At 39.4% G+C, this 19355-nt stretch overlaps 1 protein-coding gene across 2 annotated transcripts in view; it reads right to left on the bottom strand.

Annotated features, from left to right (window-relative positions):
- UGP2 (UDP-glucose pyrophosphorylase 2) overlaps window positions 1–19355 on the bottom strand; it is a 56453-nt gene that overhangs the window by 1561 nt on the left and 35537 nt on the right. For both annotated transcript variants that reach the window (XM_024552734.4, XM_024552732.4), the window contains exons 4-9: window positions 9013–9198; window positions 7617–7750; window positions 6181–6478; window positions 4454–4651; window positions 3763–4005; window positions 995–1099 (exon numbers count right to left, since the gene is read on the bottom strand). In XM_024552734.4, the coding sequence (XP_024408502.1) occupies window positions 995–1099; window positions 3763–4005; window positions 4454–4651; window positions 6181–6478; window positions 7617–7750; window positions 9013–9198 (1164 nt within the window). The remainder of the gene's footprint in view (window positions 1–994; window positions 1100–3762; window positions 4006–4453; window positions 4652–6180; window positions 6479–7616; window positions 7751–9012; window positions 9199–19355) is intronic.

Below are 19355 nucleotides of genomic sequence, written 5' to 3'. Positions count from 1 at the left end.
TTTAAGTAGCTGGAATCTAGGTATGGGATTTTATTTTTTTGTTAACTTTTTAAAAATTTATTGATTCTAGAGAGAGAGGGAAAGAAACATCGATTTGTTCCACTTATTTATTCATTCACTGGTTGATTCTTATATGTATGTACCTTGACCAGGATCAAACCCACAACCTTAGCATGTCAGGACAACCGTCCAGCTGAGCTACCTGGCCAGGGATTTTTAAAAACTACTTGATTAGGAAATATATGTTGTGTCTGGTTCTGAGCTTTAACACTTATACCTATAGTTTTTCCTACTTCTTATGTCAGGCTGGAATGATGATTATAAAAGCACATACTGTATTTTTTGGACTATAAGACACTTTCCCCACCCAAGTTTGGGAGGAAAATGGGGGTGCGTCTTATAGTCTGAATGTAGTGTGGGGAGGGACGTGGTGGTGGAGCAGAGCTCCCCCCCCCCCCCCCCCCCGCAATTTTCCTCCTCTAAAACCTAGGTGGGTCTTATGGTCCAATGCATCTTATAGTCCGAAAAATACGGTAAGTACTACAGAATGTGAATGACTATTGCTTATAATAGTTGACGACAACAAATTACTTTAATAGGAATAGATTATATTCGGTATAAGTGAAGTCATTTTCTCTACTTTCATTTAGTTTCAAATAGTCATCTTTAGTGAGCTAATGCTAAACAGTGATTGTTTTAAAGATTGTCATAGTTCAATAAAATAGTACCAGTTCAATTACATATTAGTGTGTGCTTTCCATTTGAATGCTACATTCCACAAAATGCCCATATACAACAATCATAATTGTATTTTAACTATGTTGTATATCTATGGGAGATGGTATTAATACTAAATATTATAGTAAACTATTTCATTTTTGAACTGTATCTAAACATCTGGTACAGACTACAAGTATTCCTTAAAGGTGAATTTAGGACTAGAAAATAGGACCTGTTTCTTAAAGCTATAGGATCTGTAATTTTCATAACACACCTTCAATGAAACATTCTTGCCAAATGTCACATCTCCTGAAACTGTGAGGTGATCTAATTCAAGCATATCTGGTATACTTTCAAATCTCCTTAGATAATCCTGAACCTGAAAGAAAAATGGAAACATACAAATCGTTTCAAAAATGGGTTAAGGACTAAATTTACAAAATAGTTTACCTGAACTGTAAAAACATTCTGTTTATGGCCAAGTTCAGGCCCTCTGTGGGAAGAACCTATTTGTTAAACACTCACCATATGCTAGATCCTGTGCAGGACAGACCAGGAAATAACATTGTCCATAAAATCAAGCATTTTACAGCGCAGCAGATCAGACATCAGAAAATAAATAATAAAGAGATAACCAACTATTATGCTAAAAGCCAGATGAGTAGTTCAGTTGGGGAGAGATAATCATGGTCTGAAGCACACCAGACTGGAGCTCGGCTTTAGGGTGGGTAGGATTCAGAAGAAATGAAGAGCAACTGCACAGATTATCATTATAAATGATTACTATCTTTTGCCTCTTATTTCCTTATAATGTTACCTTTTTTGCAGAGAAAAATAGAAGCAAATGGAAAACTTCACTGGCTTCTACTACTATTGTTACCACCCTCAACCCCTGCCTTGCCCCCTCACCCATTATTACTCTGTCCCTCCTAGTACTGAGGCTGTACTGTTTCTACTTCAGCTTAAGACCAGCCTTTCTTACGGTCCATTCAAAGAATACTGTCCAGCACTTCTCCTTTCTCCCTCTTCAATGGCTTTCCCCTCTTCATTGCATCACTTTATATCTATAGATGTATAGACATGCTGTGAATTCCCCCATCTTGAGAAAACAAAACAAAACCTCTCAAATCTTACATTCCTTCCTATCTATGGCTATCTATTTTTGTTTTTAAGGTAAAATTCTTGAATAAGTTGTATACATTCATATCTCCAATTTCTCTTCTATTCTGTTTTAAATCCATTCCAATCAGTTCCAAAACCTCTTTACTGATCAGTCTTATGAATTCTCATTCATGTTACTTGATTCAGCAGTAGCACTTGACAAAGATGATCACTCCCTCTTTTCTTCATTTGGCTTTCAGGACATACTCATTCATGGTTTTCTACCCAGTTCCTAACCTGTAACTCCTCAGTCACCTTTGTTGCTGCTTCCATCTTAGCCCCATCGTCTAAGTCTTGGGAGTGCCTGAGGCTGCAGTGCTTGGAGCACCCACCTCCACTCCTTACTCACCATCTAGGTGATCCATTTGTTATGGCTTTAAAACCAGCTATAACCCGACAACTCAAATGTACCTCTCTCTTCTCAATCCCTCTTCTGAGCTCAAGACTTACACACTCGGCTTCCCCATTTGAAGGTCTAATAAACATGGTATCTCCAAAATTTAACTTCCCATGCTACTCCCCCTAAACCTACTCTACCCAAGCCTTCCCTCATCTCAGTAAATGGCAATTCCATGCTTCCAGTTGCACGGGCCAAAAACTTTGGGAGTCATCCTTACTCTTCTCTTTTTTATCCTCTCACCTACGCCAATGGTGAACCCTTATAGATACAACTTTGAAAATATCTTAGAATGTCAACATTTTTCACTATTTCCATTGCTACCACCCTGGTCCAAAGCACCATTTCTCTTTGCCAAGATTCCTGCAACAACGTATTCCCCAGTCTCCTCAATTCACTCCTCAGCCCACAACTCACCAATAGCTTCTCATCCACAAGAAAAACAAAAAACAAACAAAAAACACTCCTAATACTTAATTACAAGGTTCTACATAATCCACCTACTCCCAGTCCTTTACTTGCTCACTCTGCTCCATCCATACTGTGCTCTCCAATGTCCCCAAAACATGTTCTTCCTCAGAGCAACTAACCATTATCCACTCAGCCCCTGTTCTCAAATTGAGGCAGCTAAAGTTCTTATCTCCTGCAGGATATGGAGAGTGGGAGGGACCTGAAGGGAGCCTGAGGCTAGCTGAAATATGGCTGGCAATCCCGTATCAGGATGTGAGAAGATAGTGGGTCCTTGTATCACCAGGATTTTCCCAGTCCAACCAGGCTGATAAAAGGCATCAAATAATGGGGAGACTACTAAGATGCCAGATGACTATCCTGGAATTTCCAGTCCAGCCATAAGACCCACTACACACATACACACCAGGTGGCACTAAACCAAAACCAGAACTAGAATAGTTTGGATGGCATAGCAGGACTCTACAGGTCAGCCACAAAGGCTCACCCTGTCGCTGCATTAACCTCTCAATATTTTAACATGATTGATTTTGGGGGGTTCCACTTACTGTGTCAGGATTGTGTTGACTGGACTTGCTATTCCTCCTGCCTGGAATACTTTCACCCCAGACACGTGCATGGCACAATTTCTCAGTGAGGCTGTCTCTGGCCACCAATGTAAAATGACACCACCACCACCCCACCCACACATTCCTCTTCATGCTATATTTTCTCTATAGCCTTTTCTACCACTTGATATACTATACATTCAACTTATTTGCTTATCTTCCTCACCCTACTATAATATCCATGAAGGTAGGATTTTAGTCTGTTTTATTTACTGCGAAATACCTAGGATGTAGAACACTGCTCAGCAAATGGAAGGGGCTATGTTTGTTAAGCCAGAACTTACACTCTTCTCCTGATAAAAGCAGTAATAGTCTAAAAGAGACAGATTCCAATTCACACGTATATCATCATTATAATTACACATTTAGGAAATACAAATTCATGTGTATAACATCGTAATTACGTACCTTTGTAAAAGAACTGCCTAATTTAACCAAGGGCACTGTAGGAAATTCCCGCTTTTCGCTCATTGTCAAAGATCCTGCATTAAGGCTATAGAGGTTTGACATCACAAGCAAGAGATCTGATGTGGTTTTGACAGGAAGAAAACGGCTTCTAGGAACATTGATACCTAGAGAGTTCTCAAAACTTTTAATGGCAGCCCCTACTGCAGTCTCTAACTGGATGACATTCAGGCCTCCATCCAGAGTCTGTAAGAAAAAGAGAGGGAGGGAGAGAAACAGGTTTGAACAATGTAGTTCCATGTTCATATTTGGGGAGTGGTTTCAGAGATCCATTGAAGGAAACAATTTTGAGAAGTAACATTGATTAAGTACCTACCATAAGCCAGGTGCTTACATGTTATCTTTTTTCAGCCTTGTATCTCTTCCATTCAGTAATATTTCCATTTTATGATACAGAAACACAAGTTCAGAAAGGTGCTCTTGCCACTACCACAGCCCAGGGCCAAGTAAGGGCACCATGGCCCGGCACCCTAAAGGGCTGGATGTAGACTCTGAAAGCCAAGGCCAGGACCTGGAGAGACTTACTAGGCAAAAGGAGTGCCAATGCACTAGACAGGCCAGAGGGAGTGGGGGAGTGGGCCTGTGTGTAGCCTACAATGACCTCAGGAACCAGGGAGCCAGCACTTAGACTTACCTTTGGATTCACAATGATTTCCATGTCAATAGCATTCTGCTCCTGCAGCCTTTTAACTGCTGCAAGAGAGATCCAGAGGTTGTTTGTGTTAAATATTTTGAATTTTGAGACAGACTTGAACTCATCAACATGTGCTTTTGGCACTTGAGCGATTTCCACCAGTCTCAGTTTTCCTTCATATTGAGTGAGTGTCCCACCCTAGAAAAGGCAGAGAAGAGTGCGTGAGTGCTCCATATGCCCCCCAACCACATCCATACCGCACTGTTTATAGCCTGTGAATGTTACAGAAAAGACACTGAGGATAAAACCCTCTAGAAATAAAAAGCATTGGCAGTGATCAGTCTGTGATACAAAGCAACATACGTATGAAGGCAGAACCAAAGAAAATAATTTAGGGTGTCTGTTACTTTACACTGTATACCCACCCTCTTGTCCATGATACAAGCTCTGGGAAGACATCAGTCTCTCTCACCTTCTGAAGATTGGCTACAGGAACAGTCATTCCTTTTATTCCCAACCCACTGCCCATCACAAAATAACCAGACCCTCCACCTCAGACCCTGCTCTGATTAGCTCTAGGATAAGGAGAGAAAAGGGAAGACGGAGAACAAGTGGACAAGAAGCGACCACTGTGTGGCCTTACAGTCATGAGGCCACAGCAGTGTAGGAAGAGGGGAGCATTCACTCATGGGAGGGATGGACGTTTATAAAAGGCATAGAACCCAGCTCGGGAACTGACCATTTTAGTATTCACACACTGCCCACCTTTTTTACTCCCTGTGAGTAATTAGTAAAACCTTGTGTACCATTTCATCAAAGGCCAAGTTTCATCACCACTAAACATGCAAAGTTTGAAAATCAGATTTTTAAATGGTGACGGAAGGAGACTTGACTTGGGAGTGGTGAACACACAATATTCAGGTGATGTGTTATAGAATGGTACACCTGAAATTTTTATTTTTTAGATTTTATTTATTTTCAGAGAGAGGGGAAGGGAGGGAGAAAGAGAGTAAAAGAAACATTGATGTGTGGTTGCCTCTTGCACACCCCCAACCGGAGACCAGACCTGCAACCCAGGTGTGTGCCCTGATTGGGAATTGAACTGGTGACCCTTTGGTTCACAGGCTGGCACTCAATCCACCGAGCCACACCAGCCAGGGCTGAAACCTATATAATTTTATTAGCCAATGTCACCCAATAAATTCAATAAAAGTTAAAAAAAAATTAAATCAAATTTTTGCTTTATGCCAAACAAAACTGCATGTTTTACAATTACAGAGATTACAGTGATCAAACAAAAATACAGAAATACATATTATACTAGAAATAGTAAATTTTCATTAAAGGAACAATGAAATAGAAATCCCTAAGAATCAAACTACAAGAATAAAGGTTTGAGCAAACTTACTGAAAGTGCTTTCACATGTTTCAGATTTCTGTTACAAATATGTGGAACTGTTTTCAGTTAAAATTGCCCACATAGATTACTCAAAAAATAAAGATGATTTTAATACTATTAAATCTGGATTTATATACACATTGTTAAGTCACACAGAGGTTAGGGTACTCTATAGAATGCTATCTCGTTCTGTCTTACAATGATGTTACCAAGTGGATAAATGTGTTCTGCTTCACATGGAAACTTTCCAATAAAAGAAAAGTTTCAACTACATAATCTATGAAATGTGAAGATGTGAATCCCTAAACTGCTTCCTCTCAATATTTACCTTTACATCTGCACGTGTTTTATTTGTGACTTCCATGACAAATTCACAGCGTTTTCCATTGGGTGGATTCATCAGATGATTAAGAATATAAAGATCCACTGTAGCGCCCAGATTATCTATGTTAGACACGAAAATGTACTCTTTGCCTTCTCCTATGAAGATATCGAGTAAGCCAGAGTTGTAGAAACTGGCGTAAATATCTCCATGACCTGGAGGGTACCAAGCTTCTGTATTTTCCCCTGAGTATGACACATCCTTCGCTACAGGCAGTAAAGATTCTTTATTAATCCTTGGGTACCTTAAAAAAAAAAGTGCTTTTATCAATTCTAGAACATTGCAAACCTTCAAGAAAAACAGTGCATTTAATGTTAAATAAAACTTCCCTCCTTTTCACTCTATCATTAGTAATTTAATCATATGTGAATCCATTTAAGAAGAATCTCATTATCTAATGTCCAAAAATCAGTTCCCTCAATAGTTACATTTATTGCAAAAAATTTTTTTCCATGGTCATACAGGTGGGAGGACACCTCATTTTTAAGATAGTATCTTTTATGATTTTGTATCTCCTCAAGAGAGGAGATACAGTAAGTTTTCTCAAACTCATTTGGTCACAGGATTGTTCTTTTCCCTTAAAACCTATTTGGGAAAAGCTGTCCATTGTTATAAACAAAGATTCAGGGGTAGTACTCTTTCTTTCACAGAAAATCAACAGCAGGTTAGTGCCCAGGGAAGTCGACTTCCTGCTCCTAGTGAGAACCTGTGTAGGGGCTGGCAATGCGGGAAGAGGTGCTGGCCCTGTAACAGACTAAAGAGCAACTGGAATATGGAGGCAGAGCACCTGTGACTTAACAAAGAGTCTTTGGGAAAACAGGTTTAGAAGAACACCAAAAAACTAAAGGTACATAGAAATATCCCTTCCGTGCAAGTTTACATAAACCCGTGTCTGTCCTTAGATGGAAGCCTTACTTCCCCAGTTGCCTGGGCTGTATCATACTTCCTTTTTACTTAATCTCCCTTCCCAAGTAGAAGATTTTCCCCAGAATATTAAATTTCCCCCAAGCCTGTATTAGGATGTTAAGGAAATTCCTTCATTAGGAAAGAAGGTTACCAATATTGTGGAATAGAAACATTCCATCTGAAGCCCAAACATGCCCTCAGAAAGCAAAGACCTAAGCTATCCTCAAGTATTCTGGACAGGGAACAGGATCTCAAGCAGGTTCCTTTTAAGAATTGAAGTTACAGAACCAGTGTGATAATAACAATCACATATCTATTCAATGTTCAGCCTCTAAAGGCATCAGACACTTGTAACATTAGCCTTGATCACATGTAGCACATCTTGAGGCTACTCTGTTCAAACAGGACAAAGAAGTCCTTTCCCAGGAGTACCTCCTGCCCTCCCCCCCCCCAGTTATTGTGTTTACTCCTTGTACCTGCTTTGATTGAAAGTGTAGATTTTCACACGGCAATGACTATACTTCTGTAGTATTTTTTTTGTATCTTCATCTGTGTTAAAAGAGTTCATCAGAACAAGAGGAACATCTGTATTGTAGGTTTTGTTCAAATGCTAAGGAGGAAAATAACAATAAGATTATCCAAACTTTTCTTTTGAATAAAGGTATAAAACGAACTCAACTGTTCAATCACAAAATGTCCAAAACATTTTATATAGCCACATATATAGTTTTGAAATAACTACTTAGTATAAGCTATTTTGCTAAGTAAGCAGTTCACCACATACTTGCTCATTAAATCGCAAGTCTTTGAGAAAGAGAAACTATTGTCTACATTTTGTGGATGCTGAGTGAGACCCAGAGCAGGCAGGTCAGCAGCAGAGTAGGGACACCTTCCTCCCAACCAGTCTGACTCGAGCTGTGTGCCCGGCCACCATGCCCTATGGCTTCAGCAAGCTGACTGAGCATTTAGTGTGTCTCCAGGGCACTGTGGGGATTTAATTAAAGTACAAAGTTACGAAGTCATGGCTCCCTATTCTCAGGATTATGTCAAGAGTAGTGAATCACACCCTAACTGAAATCCTTTCAGTCTGTGGAAAGAGCTAAGGCAACACAGGGTGGGAGGAAAGCAGGGCCTTAGAAGTCAAACTACCCTATGTTCTGCACCTACTAACTAGGGAATCTTGGGCAAGTAAATCAACCTCTCTGTGCCTTGGTTTCCTTGTCTCTAAAATGGGGATGACAACAGTACTTATCTTACAGAGTTTTTGAGAAGAACAAATGAGTCAATTCATGTAAAGAGCTCAGGCTAATACGTGGTGTACAGTATGTACTGGATAAATGTTAGCCACTGCTACTCTTAGTGTTGTTATTGTGGTTGCCAGCACCGTATTAGAAACTAGAAATAAAGAGATGAAAAAGACTGGCCATGGCCCCTGAAGAGCTTATGGTCTATGATTAATGACTTCATCATAAGAAAGAAGCCGAGAACAGTTCTTAGCATCCACGGCATCCCACCAGAAACGTGAAATTCTCCCAAGCCCCAAAAGGGGTTAATAAAGCTATAGCATCCCAGCTGTGATAAAGGGTGCCACTAGAAAGAAGGGGGCTGAAGGAGGGGAGATCAAAGGAGAATCCAAAGATGCCCAGAGATTTCAGCCATCACAAATGCTATTTAAAGATGAAAAGTTTTACATCACCCCAAGGATATGCCCTTAGGAACACCAAACCTTTTTATATATTAAAACCTACAAAAGAAAGCAAGCTCCCTGACTAGCTCAAATCCACAACTGTTACTTTATAAGGTAACATTTATTATAATCTAGCAACTAAAAACAATTTTCGTAGCTTGTGAGAAAGGCAGAAGGTTACTCACTTCAATTTGCTGAACGGTCAGGTCCAAAAAGGTATTCTCATTCCTCACGCCAATCAGACTTTTTGGGCCTTTGCAGCCCATGCTGGTTCCCAAACCACCATTGAGTTTTACCACCACCAACTTGTTCAGCACCGAAGATATATTATCAGGTAAGCCCCTGGCCTTTATCTTTTCATAAGGTTGAATCTAAAATTTAAAAAAAGAAAAAGAATTATGCACAATTGAATACTACTCATCCATAAAAAAGAAGACAATTTTACACTTTGAAATGGTATGGATGGACCTGGAGAATGTTATGCGAAGTAAAATAAGCCAAAGAGAGAAAACTACCATATGATTTCACTTATATGTGGGATCTAATGAACAAACTGAACTAACAAGCAAAACAGAGACAGACTCATAGAATACAGGATGACAGCTGGTGGGGGGAGGGTTATGGGGTGGAGGAATTGAGCAAAAAGTAAGAAGGACTCATGGGCATGGACAACAGTGTAGTGATTGCTGGGGGTGGATATAAGGGGAGTAAAAGGTAATGGGTAAAAATACAATAAAGATTAAATCAAAAATCAAAATAAAAAGATTACGGAAGTACTTCCATCAGCTTTACAGAAGGTTAAACTAAACTGATCCCCAGGGTTGTTTCCAGGCTTTCTTACAGAGTTTGCTTTCTTGTGCAAAATTTCAGCTGCATTTCCTATAAATGTCACAGGCCCTCTGGTTCAAAATCAAGTACTCAAAACCGCAGTTCCAGAAGTATATATCTAAGAAAATGCTGCTCTTCAGATACATGTGGAAACAGTGCAGAATGGCCGAACTTGGGTTTCAGATGCTGTTCAACACCTGTGTTCTGAATTTACTAGTATCTCTGAGCAATGTACAACCTGTTGCTTCCAGGCAAAAACTTTACAGAAACATACACAATGTAAAAAGAGATTTCATTGCAGTTAACTGTGGAGTCAGAAGACCAATAGATGGTACCGTCTTCTCTGTCACTCTCTAGACACAGTGCTGCGCTTACGGAAGTGTCTTAAAATTTGTGTTGGCTACATGTGGCTGGCTACTGAGCATTTGAAATGTGGCTGATGCAACTGAGGAACTCAAGTTTTCATTTTATTTAAAATTAATGTAAGTCAACATATGTGGCTAGTGGCATGTGTGGTTCTAAAGAGTCAATTTAAAAAAATGACCCAAGGAATCAGAATTATGTTTTACTTCATTTTAATAAAACTCTGTCAGAATCTTTTGTTCAATATAATCTTTTCACTTTAATAACACAGACATCACAAAACATTCAAACACATAAAAGGACTAGCTAAAACCTGAGTCTTAGCTTCATAAGTCAACATCCCAATTATGTAACAATGCACAGCAGCACACTGATGTAATGCATAGCTTTTACTAAGGATAGATACACTGAGGTCAACTTCTGTCTCAGAATTTCACGAAATAATCTGTATTCAGCTTTAGTCTAAGCCTGAGGAAGACCAAATGCCAACTCTTACCCTCAAACACCTTTTCAGAAATCTCTGAACCCATCCATGATGATGTAGGTATCCTTCATATTTTATCATTAAAACAACACCAGCTTTTCAAACCAGGCACATTGTTGGGATTAACTGGCAGTATCTGAATATTCTACTTCAAATAGAAAACTTCCATAAAACACTTATATTCCACCAAAGTCGTGTAAATGCCTATTATCGAGTAAAAATGCTATGTTAATTATTTTAAAAACTATTAGTTTTGTAAACAATGTTTGCAAATATTTCAGTTAAATTTAAACTGGGAAACAAACTGACAGTAAACACAAAAACTGAATGTGTTAAGATATCTTTAGGGAGAATATAGTTCCCTTTTGACCCCACAAATGTTTATATAAATTTAAATAATAGTATCAAGCAGAGCAATGTAAATTAGATACCTTAATTCTAACCTTTAAAGAACTGTTCGGTGTACTAACATTCATAGCATTAAACAAAGTGAACCAACCATTTTTAGCTATTTAATTATATTTAGATCAAGTCTTCAAGAAAAAGTACTAAAAGGAATTTTTCACTTCCTGAATTAAAAACCAAATGTTGCCCTGACCAGCGTGGTTCAGTTGGTGGGGCATTGTTCCACAAAGTGGGAGGTTGCTGGTTTAATTCCCAGTCAGGGCACATACCAGGGTTGGGGGTTCAGTCCCCAGTCAGGGCACATACGAGAGGCAACGGATCAATGTTTCTCTCTCACATCAGTGTTTCTCTCACTCTCTTTCTCCCTCCCTTCCTCTCTCTCTAAAAATAAATAAAAATCTTTTAAAAAAAGGTCAACCTTGTGCCTTAAAATTTCATCAGAAGAAAAAATATCCTCCAAAATCATGTATATTCATAATAAGTCATCTGTGATCTATATATCATAAAGATACAAAGTTCATGAAAATATTTACAAAGAAATACATTTTGTTTAACTATAAACTTCAAAACATATAACACTTTATTAGAATGCTTTAATAAGATAATCCCTTATGACTGAGTCAATGGAGGCTAAACAAAACCTTTTTCTTGTGTATCCCCAAAACTTATTCTAGGGTGGTAATATAAGATCTCAGCCTCCTAATCATTTTACCATTAGGCCACTTGGCCTTCAGCCAAAAGGTGTATTAAGTATACTTTTAGTTTTAATTAAAATCTCTCTAAGATATGTATCTTAAGAACTTGAGTTTAAATTTTAAATTGAATTCTGAATTACTTTTCAAATTATCTGGTGTGAAATATAATAAACTAATCTAAGCATAATATTAAGCTCCAAAACCCAGTTATAAAAGACTTTTGGGCACAGGCCAAGGCAACTCACAAGCAGAAAGACTTGTTCACCATTCAGTTAGGTGCCCAGAATTCTCTGTGAAGTGCCACATTTAGAATCTTGTACCCCAAGTTAAGTGGGAAAGGAGCTGGCCTACTTCTACAAATGTCATGTGACCATGGTTCTTTATGTGGTGCTTTCAGTAATGCCTACTTGTCTTGCTGTATCTAATCTTTAAAGCAGCTAATTAAATTCAGGCCCCACTGAAAAACTTGACTGTTAACAACAGGATCCTGAGAAGAACTACAGGAGGAAAGAGAAGAGCCACAAGGTAAGTGGTAACAAGGTATGACAAGGGAAGAGATGTCCAGAGTGCTCAGGTTAGTAGTATTGTTAGAAGCCTCCCCTGGAGGTCTTTCACTGATGCTGGGTGACTGACTTACATCCATCCACCCCCAACACACACATGTGCAAAGAAAGGTACCAATTGTCTAATTACGGCAAGCTGGGACACTTTTTGTCTAAAGCTTATTACAGGTTAAATTAGGTGGTAAGCACAACTTTCCATCATGTAAATTACCCCGAATGCAAAAGAAGTTTTCTCTGTTGGTCATGCTGTCCTCACCCTCACCAGAAACCCCAGAGCTCAGTTTAGGTCCACAAGCCAGGGCATCAGTGTTAGAAAGTTGCTTGGCAACAGCTGAAGGTACACTGGACACACCTAGTGACAGAGACATTTTTTGACCTGCTCTCCACTTTTCCCTTCTCAGCTCCCTCAGGAGAATGCACAAAGACATCCACTCAGACAAAGATGGGTGGTGTTTGGAGACAACAGGGAGTACCATGCACTGCCGGATGCAGTTTAAACATTACTCTGACGGAGTCACATTATTCAATTACTAGAGCGATCTTTGTACTTTCAATCCTAATCACCCTGATTCACATTCTCCCAGACACGAATAAAATTCAGTGTTCAAAGAAAAGCTCTAATACAACTAAATATACAGCAGGGCAACCTCTACAGGTAAGGTAGGGCAAACCCCATGGGGCTTCCTGCAACTGTGCAAGGGAGGCTAGGCCACTCTTGTTCTCGTTTCACTGGGATAAAAGAGTTGGTCAAATTCTTCCTGTTGGGAATTAACAAAAAAGTAGTTCGTAAGCTACTAAAGAACAATTTAAACATTCTGCCCTCTAGGACGTCCATCTAGTTTTCCTGCAGAAGCTGATTTTTAAAAAGATCTTTTAAAAATTGCCTACCATGATCTGAATCTTGCCAAGTCCGTTCACAACTTAGTTTCCAGTTAGAAGAAAAGCTGAATTCATCATGCAGTCAGACACACTGTTCCCGTTAGCAGCAGTGTAACCCAGTTTGCGGTAGCGTATTTGTGCTATTCCTGGAGACAGTGCCAAACACCCCAAACAAGCTAACAGTACCTGCCCTGTTACAGTTCACAAGGGTATGATTATGGAAACCTGAACGTTTTTTTCAACAAAAGCAAGTTTGCTGGAAAAAATGATCTGTGTAAACAGAAAAACAAGTTTGGAATGACACTCCATATGTACACAAAGTGTCCCAAGAACATTGCTTATTCACTTAACCCTTCCTGCAGTGTCTGTGTGCCAAGTTCTGTGCTAGACACCTTTACATATTGTCGTCTCATTTCACACTTCTAAAGGTAATGACCAAAATATGAGTCATTTGAAAGCCCCTACAGATTAATTTCATAACAAAATTCATACCTAGACCAGAGATTTTTGTTTTAATTAAAGGAAAGCTGACAAATCTTGTACATTATCACATGGCCCACCAACAAGTTCACCAACACCCTCTTAGCCACCAAGCTAAGCGAAACTCGTATTTCCTAAAGCTAATAAAACCATGACATACAGAATGCCCTCAACTTTCTGCCACCAGATCCTCAGGACCTTCCAGCAACTCCACCTCCGCTTCTTCCTCTCCTTCTGGTTACAAGAGCTGTCTCCCACCCTAAGGCAAATTATCAGTGCACATCTCAAGGACCCCACTTCTTCAATCATCCAATCTCATCTTCAGCCTCTCCCTCTCCATTCCTTTCCATCAGCATGAACACATTCAAATATCTGCCATCTAAGAACCAAAGAAAAGAGTGATCCGTACAATCATTCCTTCCAACACCCTGATGGGTTAAAGAAATATTAAGAATCCTCCCCGTTTATGCCTGTGCTGTGACCTTTTATTGTAAGAATGAAATATAGGTTTGCTGTTTCCCGGGGAGAGCTAGCCCTTCTCCACAGAAGACTAAGCACCATTTTTAACTCAGTACCTGTAAACACTGATCGTTTCCTTGGGTAAGAACTGGCTATTCTCCCAGAGGGAAAGGTTGGTCAATCGACTCACGAAAGACCCTTAAGCACATAGCCACTTTTGTCTAAAACATATTTAACCCAGAGCCCCCAAAGTGAGCCTGGAATCCCACCCAAGGGAAGGATGCTTCTTCGCTCAGAACTTTTCCCAGATGAACCCCAAATGCTCCTATCTCCAGGATTCCCCAGAGTCTGTGTTCGGGTGTTTGTGATTTCCTGTCTGGTGATGTATGCTCTTGACTCTTGCTTTCTCTTTGCTCTTGCTTAATAAATTGCTTAACTATTCACCTTTAACTTGGGGTTTTTATTGTCTGTGAATCTGAACCTCCAAAATAAGTGGCCACGATTTTATACGTGCCCCTTAACGGCATATACCCACATCCTTTTTTTTCTCCATCTTCTTAGAGGCAAAACTTCTTGAAAAAGTTGCTACATTCACCTCTACTTCTTTACCTTCCTTACACTCCTTCACCCAGTGCAATCCAGTCTTCTCCATCATTCAACGAATTGCTCTTAACAGCGTCATCAACATCCTCAGAACTGCTAAATCATATCAGTAACATTAATACTTCTCTTTGTGCTCTCAGCTGCATTTAACACACGGACCACTCTAAATTTTAAAATGCTCTATTCCCCTTGACTTCTGAGACACCACATTCTATTTTCCTCCTCCTATCTGATCCTTTTCAAGCTCACTCTAAGTAAACCTCCTTGTCCCTGGCAATCTGCTCTAATCCCATGGCTTCAATCACTCCCGCTTCGACGGTACCAAGACATCCCCAGCTGCTAAACCAGGAGCCTGTGCACATCTGATCAATGACCAAATCCCCTCAGTCTTGCCATCAGTCAGCACCCTTGCTCACCCCTCACCTGTGTCACGGCAGTGGTCTTTATGGTCTCCTTACCCTCCACCTTGCAGGTGGGCAATCTTTTTAAAAAGTTTGCACATGTTTCTCCCCTTATGACACCCTTCACAAAGAAGACATTGACATGGCAAGGCAGAGTTATTTGCTGCCTACCCCATCATTTTTCCCCTTCCACTTTAGAACCCCAATTTTCAGGTGGGCACACCACCGTTCCAAATAAAAGACTACATTTCCCAGACTCACTGTCGCTATTTGTGCCAAAGTTCTGATCAATGTGATTAACTGGAAGTGAGTTGTAAGAGTTCCAGGAAGTTTTGTGAAAAAGCAGGGGATGTACCCTTTGTCCTCATTCCTGCTGTTTGGACTGGACACGTGATGACCAAAGTTCACTTAGGCAGCCACCTAGGACACCATGAAGAGAGACTCTAGGATGACAGAGTTGTCTGTCTAGATTATTTTGTTATTTTGAGTTTCACTACTGAATGTAGCTGAATATAATCCTAAATGGAAGACACAGTTTTCAAGGTCCTTAATAATTTAGCCCCTTTGCCTTTCACATCTTCCTCTCCTACCCCTGACACACTGTGCCCCGGGAACACGGTTAAGCTAATGTGTCACATCTCGTTTGCAGTCCTCTGCACTTTTCCCCTTCATGCAGCCTCACTTCACCAAGTACCATTTCTTCATCCTCCACATCTCAGGTCAGACCAGGGATTCTGAGGCTTTATAAGTTATCAGGAACTTGTACAAATCAGAAGTTAACAGACACTCTTTCAGGAAACTGCATCCCTACCCCCACCCCCAGAAACAAAACATTCTGCATACAATATTCTTTACTACAGTGGAAATTTCATTCATAGAATATAAAAATCTTTATGAGAGATGCCATTTATTTCCCAGTGAAAGTTAATATGCAAATAAACCAAAAAATAAACTTTGACTCCCTACAATGAATTTCCATGAGAAGGCTTCTGTTTGGTTTGACTAAGAAGTTGACACCATGGTGTAGTTTGAGATGGTTACATGCATGTCATCCTTATTTGCCATTCTATTTGACTTTTCTTTTTAACGATCACCCTGAAAACCTCAACTCTCTCCAAGGCAAGCTCTCACAACTTGCTCTGTCAGCGAATGAAGTCCTGTGCAAGGCACACCAGAATTCTCCAAGACTGTGAGACCTCAAAGCTCATATATTTCCTGTGTCTTCAAAGTCAGTACGGCCATCTTTGGTGAAGTCTGCATCATTCGTGCAGGACCGCACCATCTTCAATGCAGGGCTCACAGATGCAGAAGGGGATGCACTTCCGTGATAAGTGGCACCCACTCTCCTCTGCAGCAGCAAGACCAGGAGTGCTGGCTGGCATCACAGATACTACCTGCGCACTGAGCACCAAGACTTCTCTTCCAGCACAAGTTCTGCTTGGCTTAGAAATTTTTATCATTTTCAAATATTTTCAGAAGAGGTTCATTAGTAATTCTTTGAGGAAACCAGCAGGCACATAAACCAGCAAGATGAAAACCAGTAGTTGGCTGCCCTGAAAAATGTCTGCAACTGCAAGGATATTCTAAGGGGACTGATGTAGTTGCTGCTTCCTCCATGACCTGATTCAAATCACTGAAATAAACTATATCAATTCCAGTGTGGATGATGTCATTTGATGAAAAAGACTGCGCCAAAAATGAATAAGGCAGTACAGTATGAGGCTGAGCACAGGCTTTAATGCCAGCCTGCCTGGGTTTGAATGTTTATTACAGCAAATTATTTACTGCCCTAAACCGTTTTCATTTACTTCATTAATTAGTTATGTGGATAAATGAGGTAATGCATATAAAGTGCTAAGCAAAGTGTGGCCCACAGTAAGACTTCAAATGCTGGTTGGTATTACCACTACATCACTGATTCAACCCCCCTGATTTTAACTGCCACCCCCCCCCATTTTAACATATCTGAAACCAGAATGCATCATACAACCAATGGGATCCTAAAATTAATTGGTTTCACTTTTCTTCTTTAGTGGTATGTAAAAGGTACAACTTATAATCAGTGGCATAAATTTGATAAAATATTGTATTGAATTTCTCTCTCTGCTCTAAGTCACAAGCTTAGTGATCTATCAGGTAGGGGTTTCACCCAAAGTCTCTCTCTAGTCATGTGTAACTTGAGGATACTTTAAGACAGGGATCAATACACTATAGTCTGTGAAACAATCAGGCCCGCCACCTGCTTTCATAAAGTGTTATTAGAACAGACACTCTCATTAGTTTACATGTCATCTGGGGCTGCTTTCATGCTACCACGGCTGAGCTGAGTAATCATGGCAGAGACTACACAGCCTACAAAGCCGAAAACATTTACTACTGGGCCTTTACAGAAAAAGTCTGTCAAACCCTGATTTAAGACTGTCTTCTGAGATGAGAATAATGTAAGTTTTGATAATACGCCTTCCTTTTCAAACTATTCTTCTCCTAAAATGGCTCCATGTGGCCTGACAACCTCACAGGATGGCTGCAGGGAGCACGACCTCCCTTCGGCTATGCTGGCTTCACGCTTCCATGGCAGAACACTGCGGTATTACAATCCCCGGGCTTTGGTATCTCCTCATATTTGTGCAGGGAAGTAAAATGCAACTGGTAGCAGAACTTGAGGAATTTTCAGAACAACAGAAAAAACCCCTAAGATTAAAAAGGTCTTTTATCCACTTTTATGAGGTATCTAGAGGAGTCAAATTCATAGAGACAGGAAAGAACAGTGGCTGCCAGGGTGGGGGGAGGGGGAAACGGGAGTTGCTCCACGGGTATAGAGTTTGGGTTTTACAAAATGAAAAAGTCTGGAGATTGGATGCACAACAATGTGAATATATTTAATAATACTGAAGTGTACACTTAAAAATAGTTTAGATGGTAAATTTCATGTTATCATTTTTAACATAATTACAATTTTTAAAAATATTTAGAAGTCTTTTGTCTGGGTATAAATGTTCAGCCACACATCTATTCTGTCAATGAGTCCAAAAACTACATAGTAAAAACATCATTCCTTTGGAAGCCTTTTGTGGCCCTCATATCACAGAGTGAATCTGGCTCAGCACCCACTTCCTGCTTCAGGTACTACCAGCTTCTATGACAGCAATTATTACAGTGCCTCCAAATTGCTTGTTCAGTGCTCCACATCTCTTACATGACTATAAATTCCATGAGGGCAGAAACTGCCATATTATATTCCACCCACCACATCCATCCCTGGTGGCACTCCCGTATTTGTTGAATAAATGAATGGAAGTAATAGAGTTATTCATAAATGAAATCTATTCTCTGGAAGTTATTTCTTGTCCTACTTTGGATAAAGAATTTATATCTTGTTTCATTAAATACTAAGTTAAAAGCAAAAGTGGTTTCATTACTAATTAGAAACCAAATTAAAAACACCCTTATTTTAATTCAAGAAAAAAATATTGGATTAGCATACATTATATACATGTTTGACAAAGAAAACCTGAATCTAAGGCTTTGCTTTGCAAACAAGGTGTTTACAGGCCATAATATTAATGTAGTAATTATAAACAATCCATCTCTGATAAGTAAATGACTAAAATGAACAATCACATCATGAACACTATAAGCTGGGCCTGGAAAAGTACATTTCCTAAGAAAGTTCTTTTGTCTTCTTCCACTTATAAATTATAAGAACACAAGGCAAAGTATCAAATCAAGTACATATTTCAATTGTGTCAGCTATTAACTCCCACATCTTTGGGTTTTTTAAAAATTAATTTAAATTACTCAACAGTAGTGGAGAGAATCAGCTGTCCCATTCATACACTAAGTCCTCACATGTCCAAAGGCAAGAATTTATGAGAAGAGATAAGTAAACAGGTACTTTCAAAGAACAAGTCAGAAATCTTGGCACAAACACTGTTCTCTAAACAATCACATTCATCAGCACCAACTCAGTAACTAATGCTCAATGTCCTTTAATACAATCTGCTACTTCAGTTACCAAAATCAAATTCTGTTTAAAAAACCTCAGCAAAAACTATTACCAGGAGCCAGAATCATAAAAGTCACTCATTATCATCTCAAGTCTCATATTGCCTCTCTGGGGAGCCAAACTTGAATACTGTACCTTTTTGTTAAACAAAGTTAAGGATCACGGCAATTCAAAGTCCAATACCAATTAATACAAATAAAATAATAATTCTCAATTAAATATTTCAAGCAACAATTAATAGTCAATAAAAATGAAATTTTAAGTATAAATTAAAAATATTCATTTGAACTGATAAGTTATTTTAAAAACAATACTTAATGCTTTAATAAAGGTAGTGAGACTGACAATAAAATAGTTTGTAG

The sequence above is a fragment of the Desmodus rotundus genome, chromosome 5 (assembly GCF_022682495.2).
Source record: "Desmodus rotundus isolate HL8 chromosome 5, HLdesRot8A.1, whole genome shotgun sequence".
In the NCBI taxonomy this organism is placed as follows: Eukaryota; Metazoa; Chordata; class Mammalia; order Chiroptera; family Phyllostomidae; genus Desmodus; species Desmodus rotundus.
This window is presented reverse-complemented; position numbering and strand designations above follow the sequence as displayed.